Genomic DNA, 25316 nt, shown 5'->3' with positions numbered 1-25316 from the left:
ACAGCAGCAAACAAATAAAAGGGAATAAATTTGATTCGGTATCCTGTGTTACGCACTTTTATGCACTGTCAGGTCTTCTAGAAAAAGATGGATGGTTTTTACAACACTGTTGTCATGGAAACAATCCAAGGCTCCACTTCCTCTTGGTCAATTTCACAAATGCAAAAAGTCCCGGGTCCTCCTGCCACGACTCAGCACTTTTTGTTGACTTCATCTCAGCCTTGGCTTCCAGCTTTGTCTCACTTCCTGCTTCTCCTCCTCACTTCCTTTCCCCTTTTAAACCCGGCAGCTTGGATGCGAGCTCTTCCTCTTTGCTCGTCTGGGAACCCAAAGAATCTCATGACTGTGATTGGGCCAACATTTGGCATCTCCTAATGCTGCTTGCCTCGGGTGCTGGATCAGGCAACAAAAAACTAATTCACCATCTTCACGTTGCAAACTTTGAAGGAGCTGTTAAAGGTCACGAGGTGTCTTGGGGAACAAATACACAAATAACTTTGATTTGACAGAGTATAAGTGACAATAGTTTTGTACTTGCATTGCACTTTAGAATCTTGAATGAAAGTCTTGTAGTATCACAGTAAATTGCACGAGCTGTTCCCGTTATTTGGCCTTGTGATGGAAGGAAAACAGAGCAACAGAAGGGATTTGCAGGCCGGAAGGCCCTGGTGACATCAGCTTTGAAAAATGTGTGTCCGCGTGTGTGTGTGTGTGTGTGTGTGTGTGTGTGTGTGTGTGTGTGTGTGTGTGTGTGTGTATGTGCGTGTGTGTGTGTGCGCGCGCGCGTGTGCGTGTGTGACTAAAAACCATGGAATTGGAGGAAAAGAAGAAAGAACGATCTCTCACTCTCTTTTAGTCGTCTTTTTGCAAGAAAAAAAAGTTTTGGAACAATAGTGAGGAGGCTTGCTTTATCTCCTAAGACGTCTCGGGTTCGAGATGCCTCAACTGACTTTTGGAAACGTGTTGTGCGAGACAAATGACTCGTCCGCTTCAGTGTAGTGAGTCACTGTGGCTTGGAGACGATCTCTGAGAGAGAGGGAGGGTGTGAAGGGGGAGAAACGGAGAGAGGGGAGCGAGAGAGACCGAGAGAGAGAAAAAAGGCGTTTCCACGCTCGCTCACCGGTTTCGGGCTCCTTGTTCGCGGAGAGCAGTCACGACCATCCTCGGCTGGCTCGGTACGTGCGCGTCCACGTCACGGCCTAATTAGTTCCCACGCCGAGGACCCCCTGCCTCCTGTCATCCCCATTTCGCTCCTCATCGCATCACCGAGACATCGAGCGACTGGACTTTTGCCTTTTTCTCTCAGTCGAACGTCTAACCCGTTTCCGTCTCCGATTCGAGCTCCACTCCGCCGTCAAATCTCCCCCTACGTCCAAGCTTGCACGCTGCGAGGTGAGGATTATTATTATTATTTCCAAAATATAAAGCAGGAGGCAGCTGACATGCCTGTACGTCTCGGTGACTATCCCCCCATCCGCCCTTCTTCTCCGTCTCCTCTTCTTTTACTCTTGTTTGTCACAAGTGACCAGTTCTCCCTCGCATCATGATAAAACTCCAGATTACTGCATATTTGCGGTTTCACCTACTTGCTGTTTTTGAACTCAGGCCAAAGCAACGATATTACTATGGCGCCATCTTGTGGCAGCTTCCTGCAGCTTGCAACTAGTTTCAAGTGTCTTCAAGAGTTTCATTTGGATTAAAATAGTGCTTTGTCACATCTTGTGGCATCTTTGTGCATCAAGAAACTACATTATTTTGACAAAAATAGTGATTTGGCACTTTGTGTGCCAAGGAACTATTTTTACATGCCATTTAAAGAAAAGTAGTGTTTTGTATGCTATCTTGTGAGCAATTATTTCGCTATTCCCCAATTCGCTACAATTGCAATGTGGCTCGGCATCACTGCCGTTAGAGCCTTCCCGTGTGTGTGTGCCAATCAGAAAGATCAGCTGATGTGTTTTGTGGATGTGGACGAATATGAGTACAGGCAATGAGTCAGCAAGTCCACACAGGGAAAGTCATTAAACGCATCGTTAGGAACTGCTTCCCCTTTGTGGGTTTCCTGTCCCCGGTGTCCCACAGGCCCAAATCTTGTGTGTGTGTGAGTCAGCTTTTCAGGGATCGATCCATCCTCTGGGGTAACACAACTCAGCCTTTTTTCGCCCAGACTTTTGTTGTCCACGTCCTGTTTTTGGCGTGGGTGGCGAGCTCGGTTGTGCTGTTGTGATGTTAGCGGTGGCGACGAGCGCAACCTGATCCCAACAAAGGTGTGAAGGCCTTCAAATGTGTGAAACTTGTTGACTTCCATCACGAGGACGCAGCTCAGGGGCCTTTCGCGGTGCGTTCGAGTACCCGATGAAAGCGTGCGTAATGGTTAGGGTGAGCACAATGCCAACTTTGACTTCCTGTTTGCTTGGGATGCCTTCTGGCACCTGTGGAGTGTCTGGTGACCATCGCGTGCCTCTCTCATTTCTTTTTACCACATTTTCCACAGACACTTGAATGCACCACACAGGTGCGAATAAATTCCTCTTCCTGTAGGATGTCATTCAGAGTGAGGGGCCTACACGGAAACTTCCTCACATTGTCCGTTGTGTGCCACAACACACACACATAGACACACACTCTTCCTTCTCTGATGATGATGATGATTGAGCAGGAAATGAAGGATATTTTAGACTCTGACGTCAACTCTTGACGTCTTTCTCACCTTTTACTGTCAGTGTCAAATAAATAAATAAATAAATAAATAAAAATAAGCCACTGGTGCGTACTCTCTCACAGGAGTCGGGGGGGATGTGATGGACTCTTCCACCCTGGTTTAATCAGCACACGCCGCCTCTTCCTCCCACCCTCCTCATCCTCTTCCTCCTTCTCCCAGAGGCATTGTGATATTTTTATCCGCTGCAAAGCTTCCAGGATAATGAAGCATCCGCCTCACAAAACGTTGGCGTGCGGCTGCTGTCGTCGCACATTTATGATGTCATCAGGCTCAGACGCTAACTCGTCTTTTACTCCCGGTTAATCATCTATTATAACCAACTATGTTGAAATGAGATGAGATACATTTAGACAAAAATGTATTTATTTTTTGCCATCTATGTGTGTCAAGGGACTATGTTGAAGTGAGCTGAGGAATTTCATTTGGATAAAACTTGCACATTGCCACCATCTTGTGTCATTCTTGTGTGTAAAGGAATGATGTTGAAGTGGTTTGAAGAGTTTAATTTGGATAAAAGTAGTGCTTTGCCACCATCTTGTGAAACGTTGGTGTCAAACAACTATGTTGAAGTGAGTTGAGGATTTTCATGAGGTTAAAATTAGTGCTTTGCCACCATTTTGTGTCATCTTTGTGTGTCAAGCGAATAGAGGCATTTCATTTGGATAAAAGTAGTGCTGCACTATTGTTGTCTTTAAAAAAAAGTGTAGGCTGCCTTATGAGTATTGTGATGTGATGTTGTGTCTGATCAGGCGCTGACAGGCGCGAGCTCGCTGTCCGTCTCAACGACTGGATTAGTCAATTAGTTGTGACGGCGCTTGCGTGACCGCGCGCCGCCTTCGTCTGGCTTGGCACTCGGCCCCTGTGGCTCCTCCCCCTCACCGAGGATTCACCCGCTCGGAAAATAAATGCACCTCGCTCGCCTGTCTCGAGCTGACCTCTGAAAGCCTTCAAGGCCCCGGCTAAAATTTGCTTGCAACTGACACCCTGAAATGTAGTTTTGAGCATTTTAATGGGAGAAATCGATTGATTAAAGGAAGTCATGAGCTTGCGAGTTGACGTGTATTTGGTTGGAGTCTGGAAAAGTCTTCCATCACGAGCTTTCAGATGTGCACTCATGTATGAAAACAACCTCTGTGTGCCCGAGGGCGGGCGGATAGACGAGGAGGAAGAGCGGATTAGCAGCACTTTTTCATGCTGTTGTTTTCCTCTTCGCGGACGCCGCACCAGGAAGTGCATCGTGCCGACAGGAAGTCGGCCATTCGGCCCTCGCACTCTTTTCTTTTGCTCTTTCTTTTGCTCTTTCTTTTGCTCTTTCTTTTGCTCTTTCTTTTGCTCTTTCTTTTGCTCTTTCTTTTGCTCTTTCTTTGCCCTCGAGCTTAAGTTTGTACTAACAAACGCGTTTGCTTATTTGCATGCAGGACACATCCGTGTGCTCCCACAATTTGTGTACGTGCGTTTGTGTTTGTGGCAAGTTGCAACCCACGCGCGCGCACACACTCACACACTCACGCTCCCTGCTGACAGTGTTTGCTGTAGCTCAGACTGAAATAAGATAAACATGTGTGTTTTAAAAAAAGACAAAAAAACAGCAGAAGCTCCAATGCGCTTCCAAAAAAATGTTCATCCAAAGCGATAGGGTTTGGATTTCAAAGTACGGTTATAAAATAAGGTTGGGGGTTCAAATTAGGGTTATAAATTAGAGTCAGGGGTTCAAACTAGGATTTGGTTGTCAAATTAGGGTTTTAAACTAGAGTTAGGGTTTCAAAATAGGGCTGAAGTTAGGGTCGGGGGTTCTAATTAGAGTTTTGAACTATGGTTAGGTTTTCAAAACTGTTTTAATCTAGAATAGGGTCAGGATTTCAAAGTAGGGCTTTAAAGATAAGGTTAAGGTTTCAAATTAAAGTTTGAAATTAGGCTTAGGTTTTTAAATTAGAGTCGGAGTTTCAAAGTTTTAAGTATGGTTTCTATTTCAAAGTAGGGTTTGAAGATAAGGTTAGGGTTTCAAATTAAGGTTTGAAACTAGGTTTAGGATTTTAAATTTGGGTTTGAAACTAGATTCTGGGTTATAGTAGGGTTTGGGTTTCAAAGTAGGCTTTTAAACTAGGGTTAAAGTTTGAAAGGTTTCAATTTAAGGTTAGGGTTTCAAAGTAGATGTGTTGATATGAAATGTTTAGAAAAGCAAATGACAATGAAAACAAGATTTCTCCCTTCTGGGATTTGCTTCATTTCTTCTGATATCAAACAAGATTTGAAGATTTCATTTAATCTAAAAAGACAAGCTAACAGATGTATTGTAATTAAACCAACTGTTGCCATTCACTATTCAAGCTACAAAAACAGCAAAACCAGTTATATGATCAGTTTCATTACATCACCTTCAATAATAATAATCACTGGCAAACCTTGGCAGCCTCAGAAGAAAGTCAAGAAAAGGCCACTGGCACATGCTTGGGTGTTGTTACCATGGCGACGGCCGATGATGTTGGAACGGAGTCACGAAATGGAGCGCTTCTCTCGCACCGATGAGAAGGCCAAGTGGAGCGCGATGGCACACGGACGCACAGATGTGTGCAAATCTTCTTTTCTGCTCAATGACAAGCGGGCCGCTGGCCTACATTCTTCCACGCAGATTAGCGCTTCACGCGGCGCGCGCAGCGACATGGCGGCCACCACAGACCTCGGCCGAGAGAGACGCTGACAAAATGATGGCCTTGTGTTGGAATTGGGAAGGATTCAAATTGTTACAGTATCTCATATCATCTTTCCCCATTGAATTGAATGGAAATGCCATTAATCCGTTCCAGCCTCCCCCACAAAAATGTTTGTGTTTTTGCTTTTTAATCAGGAAAAATAGTACTCCATAATACTGTATTTTATAAAAACTTAGCAACAACTGGATTAAATAGGATCTAAAAAAAATAATGCTGCAGTCCAATTCATTGTCCGCTACAATGACTACTCTACTATGAAATTTGCTGTAATATTTGTCATTTTTTTATAGAAGATAAAGAATATATGACTAAGTATTGTTATAAGATCGGTCTAAATGTGTTTGTCCATCATTTATATCTAAATATCCATTGTTTAGGTGTTAGCATGTAAATGCCATTTAGCATTGTTAGCATTAAGCTAAACAGATTTGCTGCTGAGTTCTCGTATCTCGAAAAACTCTAGGAAGTCGAGCCACTCGTATCTCAAGGCACCGGTGTAGCTATTTATTTGCAGTCGCTCATTCCCTACACAGTAATCACTACAAAGGCATTTTCAGTTTAGAAATGATCTCAGATTTTAAGTTTAGGAACGTTAAAGTACAGTAAAGTCCAAATCCTGACCATAGTGATAAGCGAGTAAGTGATTCCAAACACAGCCACGGTTTTTGCCATCAGAAAGATTTTTCAGCCTCTGATTTAGTTGCCGTGGTGACCACCGAAGCCAAGTGTGGGGTAGTGGCGGAGGCGGGGGGGGGGACCTCTGCCCCGGCTGTTGCTAGGTAACCGTCTCCATTGTAATGCGATACATACTGTACACACGTCGTTGACATTGCATCAACTTTGATTTGACGTCCGTCTTATACGATATTGCTAATCTATCATGACAAGTTGTGTATAGTGAGTAGTAAAAAAGTGTTCAACAACCAAAAAATTAAAGTCTTTATTTTGTACTTGAACTACATTCATTAACTGCCAGTGCATGTGGTGGTGCAAACTCACGGCGCACACACCAAGAAGACAAAGGCGTGTTTGTGCGCACGGGAATGTGAGGCGCACACTGCTGCTTCTTCTTCTGTGTGGACGCCGTGTCACGCTCATCCCCGAGGGGGGTTGGGGGTGCACTTAGGGCTTGGGTGTGGTGGGGGTTAGGTACAGTACATTTCAGTGCATTTGATTCCTTCTTGCACTACTTAATGCTGATTCTATAACATCATGGCGAGAGTGTATTGCTCATTTTGTCGAGTCATGTTAGTGTGTGTGTGTGTGTTGGGGGCCAGTGGGGGGTTGGGACGGGGGGGGGCACTTGATAAAGCTCCTCTGTCCATTGTTTTCTTCTTTTCTCTTAAGTACACAAAAGCAGCATTACATGCTACAATAGTCAGCGTTAGCACAAAACCTGTCAGGAAAAAAAAGCCTACTAAAACATTTATTTGACCCGAGAGGGTGTCGAAGTTTTCTATCCACTGTGGACAAACAAGTTTCCCATTCACCCAAAATGGACAGTTATTTATTGAAGCTTCATTGGGTCAAGATTTTAACTCCAAACCTCAGACTGTGAGGCAAATTTGGTAACCACTAGACCAACAAGCTGAATTGACTTATATTGGTCAAGCTCTGCTCTGTGTGTGTGTGTGTGTGTGTGGTCTTGTTTTTGCTACATAGTGGGGCCAACATTTCGGGATTTCACAGAGTTGTGGGGCCCACCCGTCCACGTGGGGTCATTTTGCTGGGCCCCACAAGTTTAGACCTCTTTTTGAAGGTCAAGACTTAGCTTTAGAGTTTAGGTTTGAATTGGGTTAAGGTTGAGGTTAGAGTAAGGAATAGGGGTAGGCAATCATTTTTTATGGTTGGGGTTAGGGGAAGGGGCTAGGAAATGCATTATGTCAATGAGATGGCCCCACAAAGATAGTAAAACAAACGTGTCATGTGTGTGTGTGTGTGTAGATAGAAAATATAAAATAAATGTTGAATGACCCACAAAGGAGAAATGTAGGGTTTTTTTCTTCAAAAATGCTTCATTTAGTCTAGTTTTATTTTTATAATTATAATAACATTTGCCCACTCCAGATCCAAATCGTGGTCGGTTGTGTTGTGTCGCTCGGAAGATGGCCGAGTACAGCTCTCTGCTCAGCGACCTGTCGGACAACATCACCAACGAGGACCTGGAGCAGCTCAAGTCGGCCTGCAAGGAGGACATCCCCGAGGAGCACAGCAATGCCATCACGTCCTGCAAGGAGTGGTTCAGCTACCTGGAGAAGAACGACAAGCTGGCCCACGGTAATGCAAACAGGTAAACACGCAAGTGCACACACTCGCGCTCATCCGGCGTCGCCGTCTCCCCCTCAGACAACCTGTCGTACATGGAGCACATCTTTGAGATCTCGCGGCGTCCCGACCTCCTGACCCGCGTGATCGAGTATCGCACCACCGTGCTCAAGATCGACGAAGACGACGAGATCGACACCAAGCTTACGCGCATTCCCTCCGCCAAGAAGTACAAAGGTCACGCAATTTCCTACATGTGTCTTTTGGATGGATGGATGGCTGGCTGGGTGGATGGATCTATCTATCTATCTATCTATCTATCTATCTATCTATCTATCTATCTATCTATCTATCTATCTATCTATCTATCTATCTATCTATCTATCTATCTATCTATCTATCTATCTATCTATCTATCTATCAGCAACCCTAAGATGTTGTTCTTATTTTAAGAGGCTAGGTAAAAGGCAGGTTACAAATAGTTTCAAGTTTCTGACATTTTCTGGCGTCTTTCCTGTTAAATAAACCAAACAGGGCAAGACAGGATTTCAAACTCGTCTCTTTTTATTCAACTCTTTCTTCTCGGACGAGGCTCGCTCGGTTGCACCTCTCTCTCTCTCTCTCTCTCTCTCTCTCTCTCTCTCTCTCTCTCTCTCTCTCTCTCTCTCTCTCTGTCTGTGGCACGCGCGCGCTCATGACAGTACAAAAACACACTTCAGCATGTAAAACTAAAATACAATACCAAAATTAATAATTCCCAAAACAAATATTAGTCAAGTGCAAGTAAATAAAAATACATATTGGCAAACAACATGTTACATTTAGATAGATCCTCTATGAAAAAAAATCTGTTATTCGACGTGTGTCTCCATGATTGTATTATACTGCCACCCAGTGGTCAAAGTGGTTATGATGCACACATTCTTTACATTCGATCCTGATTTCCATTAAGGAACAATATTACAGAGTGCTGTTTTTGCAGAAAAACAAAAACACAGACATTTTGTTTTTGGGGATAGACTGTAAGGGATTAATGTAAATAAAATCACATAAAAAAATGAAGACAAAAAAATCAAATTATATGAAAGAATTAATTGTATCTTTTGCTTTTGTGATCGCAGACATCATCCGCCAGCCATCCGAAGACGAGATCATCAAGTTGGCTCCACCCCCCAAAAAGGCATGAGAAGCCGGCGGCTGACACGAGGCTCTGATACACACACACACACGCACACACATAACCACACTGACAACATATTTGTACTCTCCTGTCATGGATTCCGTTGTTAACGTTTGACGGTCCTGCCCCGCGTTTGGATGTTTTCTTTTGTTTTCCCCCCCGCTAGCTCGAGTCTATCAAGAGTGGCGCAAACTAATTCTAGTGCACTAAGTTTGTATGTCGGTCTTGTCGAGAAAATTGAAAGCCTGAACTGACACTGTGTTCCCACTCCCGCCTTACCCCTCACATTTAAAACACCTTTTTGTTGTGGAACGTGCTCCCGTTTGCTACTTCCTCTCATCTGTTCTTTTCACCGTCGTTGTTGTGTCGTCGTTAGCGTGGACTTTTGGCCTCTCGTTTTGGGTTCCAGCATGCCTGCGCATGTGCGGCTAGGATGTCGAGGCTGTCTTTACTACTTTTGTTCCTACCTTTGGAAAATTCTGACCCGCCTGTGTGTGACCGTAACATTTGTGACCAACCGATTTCTTCTTTTGTCATTTGTACGCCGGTCCACTTTTCGGTCCGAGTGCGCGCCAACTGCTTTTTGCGGCGGCGACGGCGGCGCATCCTCTCGCAGCATCCCGCTCGGTCGCCATGGTAACTGTAAGCCAGACGTCAATGAGGCACATAGCAGAACAACATATCAATGATGACAAATGATGTCCGATATTGATTTCCATCGCAAGTACATATCAAGTTAGGAAATAAAACAAAACAGAGAGGCGGATATATGGTGAAGTCATTTGTGCTTAAAGACTGTTTGTTTTTCATTTTCTTGAATATGTAAATATGTATTTTAAATATAAACCACTGTGTTCATTTGATATGATTAATTTATTTCAAGCCAATATATTTAGTCGTTTGTTTGTGCGTGCCCTGATGTTTGACTAACTGGCAGTGCTGTGACGAGATCTTTTATTTCCCGAACGGTGACAAAAGTCCGCGCGTTGGACTCGATTGGTGACTTGTAAGTGCATCGTAACGCGTCACGCGTGTGGAGAGAATGAGTGTCCGCGCTTCTGGAGTTTGCATGATGCCATTTAAGCCGTTTGGGGAAGTCATTCCGGATTGTTTTTCCAACAAAGTGTTTTATTCCGCCGAGCGTGAAATTGCTGCTTGTTGTCATGACTTCAAGTCAAATGTAATAATGCCATTTTGTCATGTGCTAAAAATGAAGATAAATATTATATTTAAATATATTTGCTAACCTACATTGTGTTGACTGTGCTTTTTTGTTGTGCTTGAAAAAATAATTACATAAAGTACAATGGTTTCACATCGAGGGTCATTAAGGTCACCAGGTGGTGAACACGTCCGCATCAGAATTCTGAGGTTAGAGGTCGAATCTGAACGGTTGTCAAGCTTGCTCACCAGTGAAATGCGGGCTCCCTCTAGTGGTGCATGAGGAAATAAATGCCTGTCCTAACTAGATTATTAACATGACAAATATACTTAAACAGAACGTATATCTATTTTTAGGATAATTTCATGGCGTATTTCCTGTCAGTGGCGCACAAATCTTTACCCGTTAAGAAAGCCAAATCTCCTAACCTTTAAAACGTCATCGGGTCAAAATGTGATGAAAAGGCGCTTCCTTTTGAACACAGGAAATCAACTTCATTGCAACATAATCCCCCAAAATTACAAATGTTTGGCGAATAATTATGTTTTTGGAAAACAAGGGGGGGACTCTACAAACAGGAGCCCTGTTGCTTCGAGTCAACCTTCGCAGATTTCCATGATCTGGATGACAATCTACACAAACTTAATGAAAAAAAAAACCACAACGTTAAGCAAGCATTTATTGATGGTAAAATAAAACATATATATTCAAATGGCCTCGATTACATAAACATTTAAAACAGTAGTAATAGTCATGAGAAAGTTTGAATAAAAGAGCATATTTTAAAAAAAAAAACTATCAAACCTACTTAAAAATCCAGTAATGATATAAAAATAAAAATAAAACAATACTGTGCTGTTATATAAACCTATCTATATCTTTAATATGTATTTTTGTAAATTACAAATTAAGATAAGAATTTAAGTTAAACTAATAAAAATAGCATGTCGGAAGTACAGTAAAAAAAAAAGTGTAAGTGAAAGTTGTGCATTTTATTTTTGTGCGTAAATACAGACATGAGTTAATAGCCTTTTTTTCACTCCTCGTGAACTTTTGCACCATCTTTTCAATATTTGCTTTGTTTTGGGGCGTGTCCGAGTTATCTAGGTGAACTTCCTGATGAAGCGCAGTTTGAGGTAAGCGATAGTGAGGAAGCACATGGTCATGACCCCGAGCGCCACGTGGTTCTGCCAGAAGCCCCAAGCGGAGTATTCCACACCTTGTTCGTCCAAAAAGTCCTGCCCCCTGCAACTGGACACATTCCCAAAACAAAGGACACTCAGGAAAATCTATTTCACATTCCCAAAACTCCCCGTTTTTGAGAGTAGCTTGAGACCTGCATTCTTAATTAGGCCGTGTGGAATTTTGTCTCTTCCCAATTAAAAGTCTCGATTTTTTTTCTGGACAATAAGTGAAAATGGTTACATTGAATACATTTCAGTAAAACAGTTTTGTTAGGATTATTATTATTATTCTTTGATGTAATGTGTCCTAGTCCTACCATTTTAATCAACCAAAGTGTATTATAAGCAATTTTATTGATGTAAAAATTGAGCGATTGAAAATGATTTGGGGGTTTGTGTTGTGTTCAACTTGAAATCAAGAAAAAATGCGTTATTTTTCTGAAAAGTCATCATTTTGGAGGAGCAAACCGGAGCCAATGTTTTACTTGAAAACAATGGCGCCACCAGGTGGCCATTATTTTATGTACAGGCCCGCACGGGCTCTTGTGTTCGCTCGCGCATGCTCACGAACGTGTCTGTTGATTAGAACAGGTGCACTTGTTTAAGAAGGGAAGGTTTGGACAGGAACCTTTTACCAACCTTGCCTGTGGGCTGTTTGGTTCGATTTATGACGGAAAGAAAGTCATACAAGCCTTTCATATCTGTGGGGGTGCATTGGCATTGATTCTTATGGGGTATACGTCACGGAGGAGGCGGGACTTCAGACTTCCGTGTGTCACACATCAGCGCTGTTTTTGGTTGCTGTTTGCAACGGACTTTGTGCCCCTCTGTTGGTGGGGGTGCGAGTTTTGGGACGCGACCTGTGTGTCGCAGCAGTGGCTGGAAACGGCGCTAGTGCGTGACTTACGGAAGTCGGAAGTCCGTGGCATCTACCTCATAGAATGTTGAATGTGGATTTTGTTAGCCTGACACTTTTCACATATTTAGGTCATCTTTCCACATTCCTTGACTACATCGTTTGAATTTTATAACGTCCCGCTAACTCACGACATCTTGGGAATTACTATACATAATCCAGAATTCCTAAATTCCCCAGAATGACAAATTTCCCATTTCTAAATAAAAATATCCCCAAATGAGTCAAGACATTTTACTAATTCACATTCACTTCACTCAACAATTCACCTCAGTGCCCTCACAGCAATAAAGTTCCAAGTTATAGTCTCAAGTTGAGTTTGCCACTTGAAACTTATTGTTGACGGTTCTTACATTGTCCCTGGAGGCACGCTGCTGCTGTTGAGGCCGCGGCAGAAGTCCAGCCCGTAGAACTCGTTCACTTGTAGCGCCTAAAAACACCGAAATAATTGGTGGTGCTTTTGTGCGCTTGTAGGAAGTTTTACACCGTCTGTCTGACTTACACCGAGACCATAGCGTGGTATGCTCAAGTATTTCAACCAAGCCAGCCAGCTGACGATGGAAGGGAGATTGACCAGCAAGCCTGCAAAGATCTGAAAGGACACGCCCAGGATTGTGACAGCTACCCTTTACACGCTTCAAGAAGTGGTGCGAGTGTCACCATCATGAAGACGCAGGCGATGGTCATGAAGATGTTGGCAATGGCCACCACCGTCTGGTCGGCGGAGATGGCCAGCGCCATGGCGGTGGCGGTGTACGCCACCAGAGTCACGGTAAACATGAAGAGGAAGAACGCCTCTATAGTCGGTTTTAAGCCTGCACCCAAACAATACACTTTTTTTTTTTAGAGTGCTGGTGGCACTTGGGGGAAAAAAAGAAAAAGAGGAGAAAGCCTGAACAAAGCCACTTTGGTGTTGATCTGCTGCTCACCAATCATGAAGTAAGCCACACAGCTGAACACCATTGCGGGGATGGTCCTCAGCGTGAGGATGTCCGAGAGAATCTTGGACAGGAAGTAGACCGACACCCGGTAGTAGCCGCTGATGTACTCATGACTGCAAGACAAGAGAGCGAGAGCTTCATGGGTGCGGGTTTTCATGTATGCAAGTTTTTCCCGCATCATACGCACATGAAAAGTTTCCTCTCCGCGATGAAGAGCTCGGCCGAGGACAAGGAGCTGAAACACTGGTTGACGGTGATGAAGAAGAGGGCGCCGAACCTGGAAGGGCGGCAACAATGGGACAAAGTGTAGACAAGTTGACCTCAAACCTGGTTGGTGGGGGGGGCGTGGAAGAAAGGTGAAGAGCATCATTCGGACATAAGATGGGAGACACTGGATACGATATCGGAAGAAGGATGTTGGAAATCGATTGGAAGAGGAAAGTACTAAGGCGGAGGTCAGAAACCTTTACTGCCATTTTAGGCCAAATAAGTAAAAGATGTGTTGGAGCTGCAAAACATTTGAAGATAATGATGAAGGAAACAATTGTGTTAGAGCTAATTACAGCTGCAACACAAAAATATGCAGCATCCAATACTTCAAAATTATGTTTCTACTTTTTGGATTTTGTGTGTAATTTTTCATACATTTTAAGACTTTTCTGCCTTTCTGTAAAATTTCTGACATTTTTTGACAATTTTATGGACATGTTATGGTTATTTTCTGCCTTTTTTTGGACATATTATGGCTATTCTTATTTATTTATTTATTTTACATTTTTGCTGCCTTTTTCGGCCAGTAAATAATATCTGACATTTTTGGCAATTTTTTGGACATTTTATGGTAATTTTCAGGATTTCTTTTGCTTCTCTTGTTCTTTTGTTTTTGGACATTTTATAGTTACTTTTTAAACATTTTCCTTTCAGTTTTTTTTTATTATTATTTTAATCTTTTGTTTTTGTACAATTTGTATGGTTGCTTTTTGAACTTTTCTTTACTGTCATTTTTTAAGACATTTTCTGACTTTTTCTTTTGGCAATTGCAAAAATATTTCATGGAAATTTTCTGCCTTTCTTTTTAGACATTTTAGGTTAGTTTTTGAACATTTTCTTGTCTGCCTTTTTTTAAATTTTATTAAATTCTCTGAAATTTTTGGCAATTTCATGGACATTTTATGGTAAATTTCATTTCCCCTTTCTTTTTGGACATTTTATGAACACTTTTGGACATTTTATGTAATAATAATAATATAAAAAACAACTTAAGACTCTGACAAGTTTTGGAATACTTACATTTTTTATTTACCCAAATATTACAAATAAATATGTTAAAAAAAGACATTAATTTCTACTAATTTTTTTTTAGATCCACAATGAGCCACAGCAGAGGGACTAAAAGAGCCACATGTGGCTCCCGAGCCGCATGTTGCACACCCCTGTACTAAAGGAAGACTTGCCACTAGCTGGAGATAGAACAGAAGAAGGAGATGACTGGGATTGATGCAAGAGGACAATTCCCTGCTGTGATTAGCCCAAAGGAAAGGAAGAGAATATAACCTGTTTTGGATCCCGCTCTGGTCTTCCTGGACGTTGAAGAAAATGGCTCCGACGACCAGAGCCAGGAACAATGTGACTGCGACCTAAACAACAATGGCATCATTCTCACTAGATGCAGCTAATGGGTCGTCTTTGGATGAGGACCGTGGCAGCGTGGGTCTGGGTTTGGCCCTCTCACCTGAGCGATGGAGGTCTGCGGGTTGAGCAGGAGGTTGCGGAACGTCCTCTTAAGAACCCAGCGGAACTGCGTCAGGAAGCCGGTATTGTAGGTGATGGTTCTGGAAGGAGTGGAGTGGCTCGCCGCCTTACCTTGGGCAATTTTCTCTGAACGAAGACAGAAAAGTCCTTTCTGTCATGTTTCGGACCAAAGCGTCTTTGCTGTGATGTTTTTATACCGACCCAACTCTGCTTTGGTCCGCTTGAAGTCAGGACAGTTTCTGTATTCCTCCACCAGTTTGTCCTCGATCCCCTGTCTGGATTTCAACACAGAGTCTGAATCTAGAAGAAGGAGGATTAGAAGGCGTTAAAAAAAAAAGCACAGAACATCATCTCTCAACACACCTTCTCTGTCTACGCTGCAGAGCGCAATTGCGGCAGAGTCCCCGTTGATAACATCCAGGAAAAAGTCTGCCGGGTTGTTGTGAGGCTCACAGATGTACCCTGGGAAAGGAATTGTGGACCTCAGTGAAGCCACACGTATTACGGGTGGATAGGAGGAGTGGCTCTCTTCCTACCGATTTCCGAAAAGTAGTCCAGTGCGCTGTGTGCAAGTCCGTGGTACACCTGAGTGATTAGTTGACAGTGTAAGAAGTCACTGAGGCACAAGGAACCTCATGGTGCAAGTGACCTGTCTGCCGTTGACGAGCAGGGTGAGGCTGTCGAAGAGGCGGTAGATGGAGTAGCGAGGCTGGTGGATGGACAGGATGATGGTGCGGCCGCTGTTGGCCATTCTGGAGGCAAAAAAATTAGGATATGACTACCTTCTGAACCTCAAATCTCTTCAATTAGCTTTTTGTTGACATGCGTTCACATGCACCTTTTGAGCAGCATCAGCACAGAGTTGGCAGTGCTGGCATCCAACCCGGTAGTGGGCTCGTCCAGGAAGAGAACAGGCGGGTCGATAATGAGCTCCATGCCGATGTTGGTGCGCTTCCGTTCGCCCCCGGAAATGCCGCGAATCAGCTGGGTGCCCACCTGCGCGTTACGCTAACGTTAGAACGCAGGGCCAAAGCTCCGCCTCCTGTATGCCCCGCCTCACCCGAGAGTCGGCCACACGGTTCAGTCCAAGCTCCTGGATCAGTTGGGACACTTTCTGCTCTTTGACGGCCTGAGAAACACTAGAGGGGAGACGGAGAGCCGCCGAGAAGCTGAAGTTCTCTCTGACTGTCAGCGTTCCCATCACCACGTCATCCTGTCACCCAAAAATGTTTTTAATGGATTGCCCCTTGAGATGAGCGGCCATATTTGGAACAAAGTGGCTCACCTGCACCACATATCCCGACAGACATTTAAAGTTGGCCGGCTGAGGGGCGCCGTCAATGAGGACTTCACCTGACAGACCTGCAGGGTCCTTCCTGGCGGCCAAAACATCCAGGAACCTTCAACCGCCCAAAATAAATGTGACGTCCACGTGATGATTTTTGCAACTTTGTTGTTGATTTTTGTGTCACTCACGATGACTTTCCACTTCCGGTTGCTCCCATGATGGCATTGAGGCCCGGCTTCATGATCCCACTGTGGAGGAGAGCACATAATTGTGTGTCTTTAAAGGCATCATGCAGTGATTTCAAAATAATCAGCTGAATGGGCTGTAAACACGTGTTCATTGACTTGAACCGGCCTTCACCTTCAGCTTGGATTGGTCAATGATTACATGAGCTGCGAGTAAAACATCCAAGATACAAACACACCAGGAGTGGCCTTTGTTCGGACATGATATTCATGATGCTTCGCTGGCTTTTTTTCTTCTATTTTTGAACATTTTATGGCATTTTTTTCTGCCTTTTTCGCCATTCCATTTCTGACATATTTTGCAAATTTGTTGAAATTTATGGTAATTTTTGTCATTTCTTCTTTTCTTTTTGGACTTTTAATGTTACTTTTTGAATATTTTACCCGGCCTTTTTTTTTTTTTTTGGAAAATTCCCAAAATTATTTTATGGTACTTTTCTGACGTTTTGGACATTTCAGGTTACTTTTTGAAAGTTTTATTTAGTGCCTTTTTATTCAATTCTCTGACATTTTTGGCAATTTCATGGACATTATATGGTAAATTTATGCTTTTGCTCCTTTTTGGACATTTTATCATCAGTCTTTGGACATGTTTAGGTAATTAAAAAAAAGTTTTCATCTTTTTCTAACAACTTGACATTTAATTTTTTTATTCATTTTTAACTCATTCACTGCCATTGACGGCTATAGACAACAAAAATTCATTTTAACTATTTCTATTAGTTTAACATGTTTTTACTATTGAAGTCATGGGATTAATTACAATTAAAACATGCCTGACGCAATTTAAAAAAAGAAAAGATAAAAAATTAGGGGCGTCATGCGATTACATTTTTTTATTGTAATTAATCACGACTTCACTAGTTAACTCACGATTAATCACAAATTCTATATCTGTTCTGAATGTACAATTTAAAAAAATTCTACGTTTTCATACTCTTGTTAACAAAAGTGGAAAAAATGTTAAACTAATAGAAATAGTTCAAATAAATTTTTGACGACTATAGCCGTCAATGGCAGTGAATGAGTTAATGTAAATCATTAATTCATTTGAAGAATATTTTATCTAAAAAAATACACATAAATATTTAAAAAATATATTAATTTCTACAAAAAACAAATTTAGATCCAAAAGGAGCCACAGGAGAGGGACTATAAAGAGCCACATGTTGCAGATCCCTTTAGTCTAGGGGATAACATGACATGTCATTTAAAAATGACATGGATGCACGGAAACTGTAAAAGGAAGGACTGACATTTTGTGCCGACTGAAGATTCTTTGGAACCTTTCACGTGCGCGTTTATTTGTCGAAGCCCAGCTCATTGTTGTCGGACAAAGCGCGCTTCCTTCCTGGTCGACCAGCACGTACACAAATGCTTTCACGTTCAAAAGAGTTTCTCACTTGAGGTCAATGAGGATATCTTTGGTGGTCTTTTTCTTCCTCCAGCACAAACATCCTCCGGCCTGCGTCACCTTGTAGTGAATGTTATGGAAGCTGACCGTGGCGCCTTGTTGCAGTGTACCTGCACACTGAACACCAAAAAAGCACACAAATGCAGACTTGAACCTTACTTCCAAATGTTGCGGCATCGGGGTCACTTGTTACCTGGCTTTTGACTGTGTTAGTCTGCTGCAGTTCCATTGTAACTTGCTCGCCCTCCTACAGAATGAAAAACAAACATCCGATTTCTGAAGGTTTGGTATAGTCCGTTAATGGACACATGGAAATTAATGTTGAAGCAATGGAAGAGTGCCTTTCAAACCAACCTTTTGTGGGTGCCACAAAACGTTGACGTTAGCACAGTCGCTAGCGCGCTCTGACTTTATGACATGGCATGGTCATCGCTTGAGTTTTAGATTGGCTTCACTCATCGCCAGTTGTGTATTATATTATAATGGTGTAAAGTGAAGCGTCAAAAATCACGTTTTCTTTGGAGAAGCCGAGCCTCCCAAAGCTAAGCATGTCAAGTGAGTGCCGATATCTCCTGAAAACCCCTTGATGATGACAAATGATTTAACTTCCAAGACCTTTTCAAAGCCTGCTTTTATTACCACTGGCTTTGAACTCTGACCTCCTTTCTGACACTCAACTACTGTGTCATTACTCCTCTTCAAACTCAAAACACACATTTCTATTCATTTTGCAAATGAGAAGAAAAAGGCTCACTCACCGTACGCGGCAACAATCAGCCTCTGACTGTCATCCAAACACTAAGCACTGCTGCACTGCAGGAGAGATTGCATGTGTGTGCTCTTCACATCAATGGGAGTTTTTACTGTAGCGTACAGCCCGCTTTTATAACCCGAGGTGTGACCCAAGTTCAACATTGATACAGTGTGCAGGTGTCTTGCTCATTTTCCACGTCATGAAAAAAGTAACCATTTCGATACATGACACGGCGATGAATAAAGAATTCAAGATACTTCAGATACAGTGACGAAAGGCGAAGGCCATCTTAGTACACTCATTCATCCTGTGAAAGAAATTTAAGTAACTAAAAGGGAAAACTTGTTTTAAGGTTTTAATGGCGCTAACTAGACAGAAACGTAAAATGGTTTGAGAGATGTGAGGCGAGGCTTCCCCATAAAGCTGATGCTGCTTTGTGATCCCAGATAAGAAAATTGATTTTTTTTTTTTTTTTTTTTTTTTTGAGATAGTTGAGGACCGGAGTCGTCCTCTGCTGGTTACTAGGCGACTGTCTGTCATTCACACCTGAGGTGAATGCTTGCTGCTTCTGTGTATGTGTCACTTACAACTGAAAGTGAAATGCAGGTGGTGGAGTTGGCGATGCTCTTAATTGGGATTTTAAACCCTCAGGCCTTGTTTAATTTAACTAGCCTTTCAGCTAATAGCGTTTAACATCATTTATTGTCATTACTATAAATAAATAACAATCCTTTCAATTGTTACATTTCATTGGGATAAAAAAAATGGATATACCTGTACAACAGTGCCTCGAGATCCGAGTTGGATTCGTTCTCTGACCTCGCTAGTAATTCAAAATACAAACTTAGACACAAATTAAAAGGAATAGACTTCTACTACTACTTCTGGAATATTAGTTGTATTTCATAAAAAATATAGTCACTGCTTAAAGAGATGTAAAGCCACCACTATTGATATTAACCTTTCACAATAGTATTTTCCTGCATGTTAGCTTTAAGCTAGCAGGGGGCTAAATGGTGTAATTCTTTTTTATGTTTCGTTTGAATTGTTCAGATTGCCAAACAGCTGCTTATTGCGATTTGAGTATACAGTACTACAAATTCTTCTGCACGTTTATGGGTTTTATTCGGCGAAAAGTAATACTGGTGATTTTCTTAACGGATTGTTCTCATATGCAGCATAACATCTCATATCAAAGCCTGCTTCATCAAGTTTTATAGAATGGTACACGGCTTACAAAATTCTATGAGCGCAAGTGTAAATGACATACATAAAAAAGTTTGAAGCGTGTCAATTTACACGCCCACTCGTCGCCGTCAGCCAATGGGCGGCCGCCGCCGAGATGCCGCCTGACGCGGCCAGCTGACTCGTTATTGTTCCGGCGTGTGTATCCGCGCTCGCGGGGCATCTTCTTATTCACTGGATGGAAGTCTTGGGAGAGACACTTGAAAGAAAGGCCGCGGAACGCTACAGCCGCTGAGAAGCAAACATGTGGGAGGAGAACTTCGACAAGGAGCAGTAAGTCACTTTTCTAGAACTCGGATAAGATCCACCGGTGCCTTGAATTGTTGTATTTTTTGTGTGTTTTTGTTTTACATAACAATGAAATACAAGGTCAAAAAGTAGTTAGAATAGTTTCTGCTTTCTTGAGTTAATGCAGCAATTCAAGTCATTGTACTGCTCCTTGTGATATGCCTGCCTTGACCACCGGGGGGCAGTATAATCACAGACTCTTTCACTATCTGCCAAACTCCTTTTTATTAAATCCAAACTTGAGAGTTGACTGCCGCTAACTCTCAAGTTTACGTTTGCATGTCAACGCAAATCGGCACGACAGCAACATGTATCTCAAAAACGCTCACATCTCAAGGCGCCAGTGTAAGAGTGTGTGCCGCTTTGTGTGTGCCTGCATGTGGACCAGCGACGTGGGCCAGAACCTGGACTACTCGCCCGTGTCGTGGCAGGAGTATTTTGAGCAGATGGAGGACGTGAGCGTGGGCCAGGCCGACGGCCGAGACGTTTTCAGGGTTTACAAAGCGGGACGTGAGGGCCCCCTGCTGGTTCTTCTCCATGGAGGCGGACACTCTGCCCTGTCCTGGGCTGTCTTTACTGTGAGTGTGACCCCAGGGAAGGCATTCATTCCACAAGTAAGACAATTAAGTGCACTAGTAGGCAAGGTTGGGAGGGTTACTTTTAAAATGTAATCCGTTACAAGTTACCTGCTAAAAATTGTAGTTAGTAATGTAATCCAAGTACCATAATATTAAAGTGATGTAACTGGATTACTCCAATATTGAGTATGCTCATGAAGACAAAATAAAAATAAATCTCACCACAATATATATTCTATACAATGTGCCCCTGCTATTTGCGGGTGATTGGGACCCGGGCAGCCTACAAATAGCAAAAATCCTTGTGTAATTAAAAAGCATGTAAGATATTGATTGATTGATTGATTTAAGGCCATATGCTGTTTTCAAACTGTCACTGAAAGCAACCACAGCTCTTAGATAGATAGATCCAATGAAGATGATGATGACATCAACTGCAAAATGAACTTTAATCCCAGTCACAAGTTTAGCCATGTATATGTTGTGCATGATGTTTAAATAGTGAATTGGTGGGATGAAGATTTGTTTGGAAGGTGTAACTCACATTATGGTTGTAGGCTAGCGAGCAAGCTAGCAAGAAGCTACAGCGCGTAGCATGCCACTGGACTCTCAGCTCAAACTTTTGCTCCAAGTAAATTCCAGTAAATACCGGTCGCCATTTCCTCCTCCCGTCCGTGAAGCTTTTTCAAACTGCCCGCGTGTGGAGGACACGACTAATCAGTTGGTTCGTTCCCACCTCCCCCACACTAGCAACGGTCCCACTCACGCAGGCGGGCGTGCACGCGCGCTCTCTCTCCCTCTCTCTCTCTCTCTCTCTGTCTCTCTCTCTTTCTCTCACTCGCCCTCTTTTGCACTCTCTCTCATTGTAGAAATTGTAATCCCTGGAAGTAATCCCCATTTTTAATAAATGTACCTGTAATCAGTTTTTTCCTGTAACTGTAATGGAATACAGTTTAAAAAAATTGTAATCTGATTACCTAAGGGCGGTACATGTACTCCGTTACTCCCCAAGCCTGCTAGTAGGTCTGTGTCTTACTATTTTGTTTGTTGCAGACGGCCATCATCGCCAGAGTGGGCTGCCAGGTGCTCGCTATGGACCTCAGGGGGCACGGTGAGCCTCACGACATGTCCGTTTCGATACCTGCGCCTCGCATGCATATTTTGTATTGGTATATGGGAATGCAAAATCCATTATCAAAGTGTTGATTGGTTGAACTGTGTATTCATTGACTAATTGTCCTCTTGTCAAGGAGACACTCTGGTCCACCAATCGGACGACTTCTCCACTCAAACCATGTCCAGGTAAACACCAATGTTATTGTAGTTAATGAAAAGCAACCAAATAACAAAAATTAAGAAAAACATTTTTTTTGTGTGTTTTGCAAAGAAACAAGAACTCACTGAATCTGCGCTTCATTATAGCGAAAATGTCCTTTGTTTTCATAGTTGTTAATTAATTACATACATTAACTTTCAGGTTGATTTATGAATGTAATTTTTCAGCCTGAGGACGGCTGAACAGTCGCTTGCAAATTATTTAGTACTTCACTTACTGCATGGCGCCCAGAAACGACATCATCGGGCAGCGCCATCAAATTGGCTGGCGCTGGCGCTCTCCGCCAGTTGATGAGACGCATTGTATCCCAGGCTCCTCCTCTTTTGCCACTCAGCCCGTATGTTACCTAACAAATAGGGGTGGGAATTCAATTCGATTCCGATTTTTGGGTCTGTGGTTCGATTCAGAATCGATTTTCAATTAGAACGATTTTTGATTCAAAATGATTTGATTAACAATATTTTTTTGCTTCAATCTATAGATGTGCAAGGAATTGTAATGATCTACTCCAGTCTGACTCGCTAATGCTAATTAGCGCGGCACTTTTATTACTCAAAAGAACGGCTCCACGCTGGAAAAAAAAACAAACTTTTATTGGAAAAACTTGATAGTGACTTTTTCCTTCTACTCTCTAATGTGGCTACAATTTAACAGTGTGTTAGACCGTGTGGAACCACACTGCCCCTCAGTGGCCAAACCGGGTACAACATGAACAGCGCTCCAAATAAAGGCACACACAGACAAGGCAAGACAGTATAAAATAATTTGAGCAAAATCGATTTTGGGACATTTAAAATCAATTCTGAACCGTACTGAATGAGAATCGCGATTTTTTTTTTTTGGGCCCACCCCTACTAGCATGTACTCTCCTTTTTCACTTCAAACAGTCTGCCACTAAATGGTACTGTAGTACCATCATTGCTTTTAATTTCCAAAAGCAAAAACAAATTTACTGGTACATTCATTCAAAATATATGTCCCTTTGAGCTTTCATGTGAAATCTTAATTTTTTGCTTTTTCATCTTTGATGACATCACTAGGCCCGCCCATATCGGCCCACACGCCAAGCCAGAGTAGATATAAGATATAAAAACAAAGCCCATACTGCATGCGTCTTAGGAATTGTTTTACTATATGCTGTGATGCATTCAAGCTTAGAAGCAGTTTTTATGTCCTCATTTGCACTTCAGTCTGCTGACTGTTAAACAATACCTGCATTTCATTTGTTGATGGTTGTAAGCCCATATTTTAAAAGTGAAATATATATTTTATTCAGTTTTTAATCACAATGCGTAGTGTTAGATAAGTTGCACCCAACAAGTAGCCTAACAGTAAAAAAAAAATGGCTAAAACTAGTTCTAAAACAAACAAGCCAAGTCCAAAAACAAATTAAAGCAAACAATATATATATTCCCACCAAGTTGCCGACCCATTATCCAGACACTAACCAGACATTCTTTGCCACTCACAGCGACGTCGCAAACGTGATCCGGGCCTGCCACGGTGAGATCCCCCCTCCCGTGGTCCTGATTGGCCACGGTGTTGGCGGCGCCATCGCCGTGCACGTGGCCAGCAACGCGCTGTTGCCCACCGCCGTTGGACTTGTGGCCATCGACGTTGTGGAGGGTGAGGGCTTTGATTTTTTTGCTTGACCTAGTTCACCTTTATTGGTTTGTTAGTTTTACGTATATTAAAACACAAACGTTGGAGCAAGTTAGCAACACATTTAGAATGGCTTTTCACCTGTTGTGTGTGGCTCGGTTGGAAACTAACCCAACGAACGTGGTGTTCCGTACGTTCGTCGGCGATTTGACCACCATTCTGCAACGGACGTGCACAGGAAGTGCGATGGAGGCACTTCACACCATACAGAATTTCCTAAAGGGGAGACCCAAGTCCTTTAAATCTTTGGACCACGCCATCGAGTGGAGGTGAGCTAACTTGCTAGGTAAGTAGCTAGCTAGCTCGTTGAATGTGTTTCATTCTCTGTTAGCGTCAAGAGCGGACAAATCCGGAACCTGGAATCTGCCAGAGTGTCAATGGTTGGTCAGATCAAAAGGTTAGTTTGGTTTCGATTGGTCGTTAGAGATGTTCGACTCCGACCTTGGCTAAACTTGTTGCTGTGTGTCAGATGTGAAGTGGAGGAGGCCGACACCCTGGAGCGGGCCGGGCCGGTGAGGGACGACGCAGTAGAGGACCGGAATGAGGAGTTCTACGACCGAAGCTACGTTGATGAGGAGGAGAACGCCGCTCCAGAGGCCGGCGGCGGCGATGCCCAGGTAAAGGCGACTGACGGAGTTTCGCAATTCCTAATTCCAATAAAAAAAAAAATTTTTTTATTTACATAATTCTATTCACATTTTGACATCATGAGACCAAGACGATACTATCCTTTGTCACGCGTGTTTATAGACCGTCTACAAATGGCGTATAGACCTGCCCAAGTCGGAGAAGTACTGGGACGGCTGGTTTCGAGGAACCTCCAACCTTTTTTTGGGCTGCCACCTGCCCAAACTCCTCCTGTTGGCAGGAATCGACCGGCTGGACCGAGACCTGACCATCGGTCAGATGCAAGGTAAGACACGCTCCCCTGGTTGCCACACCAGGCAGGACGTGAACCTGGTGATTGCTTAACTCATTCACTGCCATTGACGGCTATAAACGTCAAAAATTATTTTGAACTATTTCTATTAGTTTAGCTTTTTTCCCTCTTTTGTTAACAAGAGTATGAAAACTTAGATTTTTTATTGTACATTTAAAACAGATATAAGATTTGTGATTAATTGTGAGTTAACTAGTGAAGTCATGCGATTAATTATGATTACAAATTTTTTATAATCTTTTTTTTATTTTTTTTATTCATTCACTGCCAATTGACGGGTATAAACATCAAAAATTCATTTGAACTATTTTTATTAGTTCAACATGTTTTTCCACTTTTGTTAACAAAAGTATGAAAACCTAGAATTTTTTATTTTTACATTTAGAACAAACATAAAATTTGTGATTAATCGTGAGTTACTAGTGAAGTCATGCGATTAATTACAATTTTTTTTTTTTTAAATTATCGCCCCTAATTTTTAATAATCTTTTTTTTTTAATGAATTTATGGCAGTGAATGAGTTAATGTAGGAGAATGTAGACTAGGTGGGTTTCTAACTTGTGGTGGCGGGTTAGCAATATTATTTTCCTACTAATGAGGGTTAGGATTTATGGCATTTAAATGAAGGTCTTTGAAAAATTTCTTCCAGACACCAAAGTTAGGCAAGCCTTGTTTTAGACGCTTACAATTGTTGTAAACAACAGTAGGTACATGATATGTCAAATACATATAC

General features: G+C 42.5%; 3 protein-coding genes across 6 annotated transcripts in view; 2 read left to right on the top strand and 1 right to left on the bottom strand.

Annotated features, from left to right (window-relative positions):
* Positions 1-1073: 1073 nt before the first annotated feature.
* Positions 1074-10128, top strand: pea15 (proliferation and apoptosis adaptor protein 15). The gene is made up of 4 exons (XM_077543231.1): positions 1074-1392; positions 7501-7710; positions 7780-7935; positions 8820-10128. The coding sequence occupies exons 2-4, from the start codon at positions 7539-7541 to the stop codon at positions 8882-8884; spliced, it is 393 nt and encodes a 130-aa protein (XP_077399357.1). The 5' UTR covers positions 1074-1392; positions 7501-7538; the 3' UTR covers positions 8885-10128.
* Positions 10129-10704: 576 nt separating this feature from the next.
* On the bottom strand, positions 10705-21400 carry abcg2a (ATP-binding cassette, sub-family G (WHITE), member 2a). Its single transcript, XM_077543392.1, has 19 exons — positions 21190-21400; positions 17974-18027; positions 17770-17897; positions 16310-16369; positions 16119-16233; positions 15894-16046; positions 15672-15829; positions 15483-15585; positions 15370-15418; positions 15197-15295; positions 15035-15133; positions 14814-14959; positions 14636-14718; positions 13269-13358; positions 13070-13194; positions 12801-12955; positions 12643-12732; positions 12494-12570; positions 10705-11291 (listed from the first exon to the last, which is right to left on the bottom strand). The coding sequence occupies exons 2-19, from the start codon at positions 18007-18009 to the stop codon at positions 11144-11146; spliced, it is 1914 nt and encodes a 637-aa protein (XP_077399518.1). The 5' UTR covers positions 18010-18027; positions 21190-21400; the 3' UTR covers positions 10705-11143.
* Positions 19919-25316, top strand: part of LOC144034558 (protein phosphatase methylesterase 1-like) — a 6315-nt gene continuing 917 nt past the window's right edge. For 2 of the 4 annotated variants that reach the window (XM_077543395.1, XM_077543394.1), the window contains exons 1-7: positions 20065-20645; positions 21699-21756; positions 21896-21947; positions 23453-23607; positions 23822-23912; positions 23975-24260; positions 24394-24556. In XM_077543395.1, the coding sequence (XP_077399521.1) occupies positions 20376-20645; positions 21699-21756; positions 21896-21947; positions 23453-23607; positions 23822-23912; positions 23975-24260; positions 24394-24556 (1075 nt within the window). In that variant the 5' untranslated portion in view covers positions 20065-20375. The other 2 variants (XM_077543396.1, XM_077543397.1) reach the window with 2 other exon arrangements.

This window comes from Vanacampus margaritifer, chromosome 15 (assembly GCF_051991255.1).
Source record: "Vanacampus margaritifer isolate UIUO_Vmar chromosome 15, RoL_Vmar_1.0, whole genome shotgun sequence".
Lineage (NCBI taxonomy): Eukaryota > Metazoa > Chordata > Actinopteri > Syngnathiformes > Syngnathidae > Vanacampus > Vanacampus margaritifer.
This window is presented reverse-complemented; position numbering and strand designations above follow the sequence as displayed.

Bases quoted from the DNA above. Each gene is read 5' to 3' on its own strand.
- abcg2a (XM_077543392.1), bottom strand. From the start codon at position 18,009: ATGGAACTGCAGCAGACTAACACAGTCAAAAGCCAG. The intron at 15,134-15,196 runs GTGTGTTGAGAG...TCCTTCTTCTAG, and splicing joins CTGCAGCGTAGACAGAGAAG to ATTCAGACTCTGTGTTGAAA. The intron at 12,571-12,642 runs GTAAGTCAGACA...CGGTGTTTTTAG, and splicing joins TACCACGCTATGGTCTCGGT to GCGCTACAAGTGAACGAGTT.
- pea15 (XM_077543231.1), top strand. From the start codon at position 7,539: ATGGCCGAGTACAGCTCTCTGCTCAGCGACCTGTCGGACAACATCACC. The intron at 7,711-7,779 runs GTAATGCAAACA...TCTCCCCCTCAG, and splicing joins GAACGACAAGCTGGCCCACG to ACAACCTGTCGTACATGGAG. The intron at 7,936-8,819 runs GTCACGCAATTT...TTGTGATCGCAG, and splicing joins CTCCGCCAAGAAGTACAAAG to ACATCATCCGCCAGCCATCC.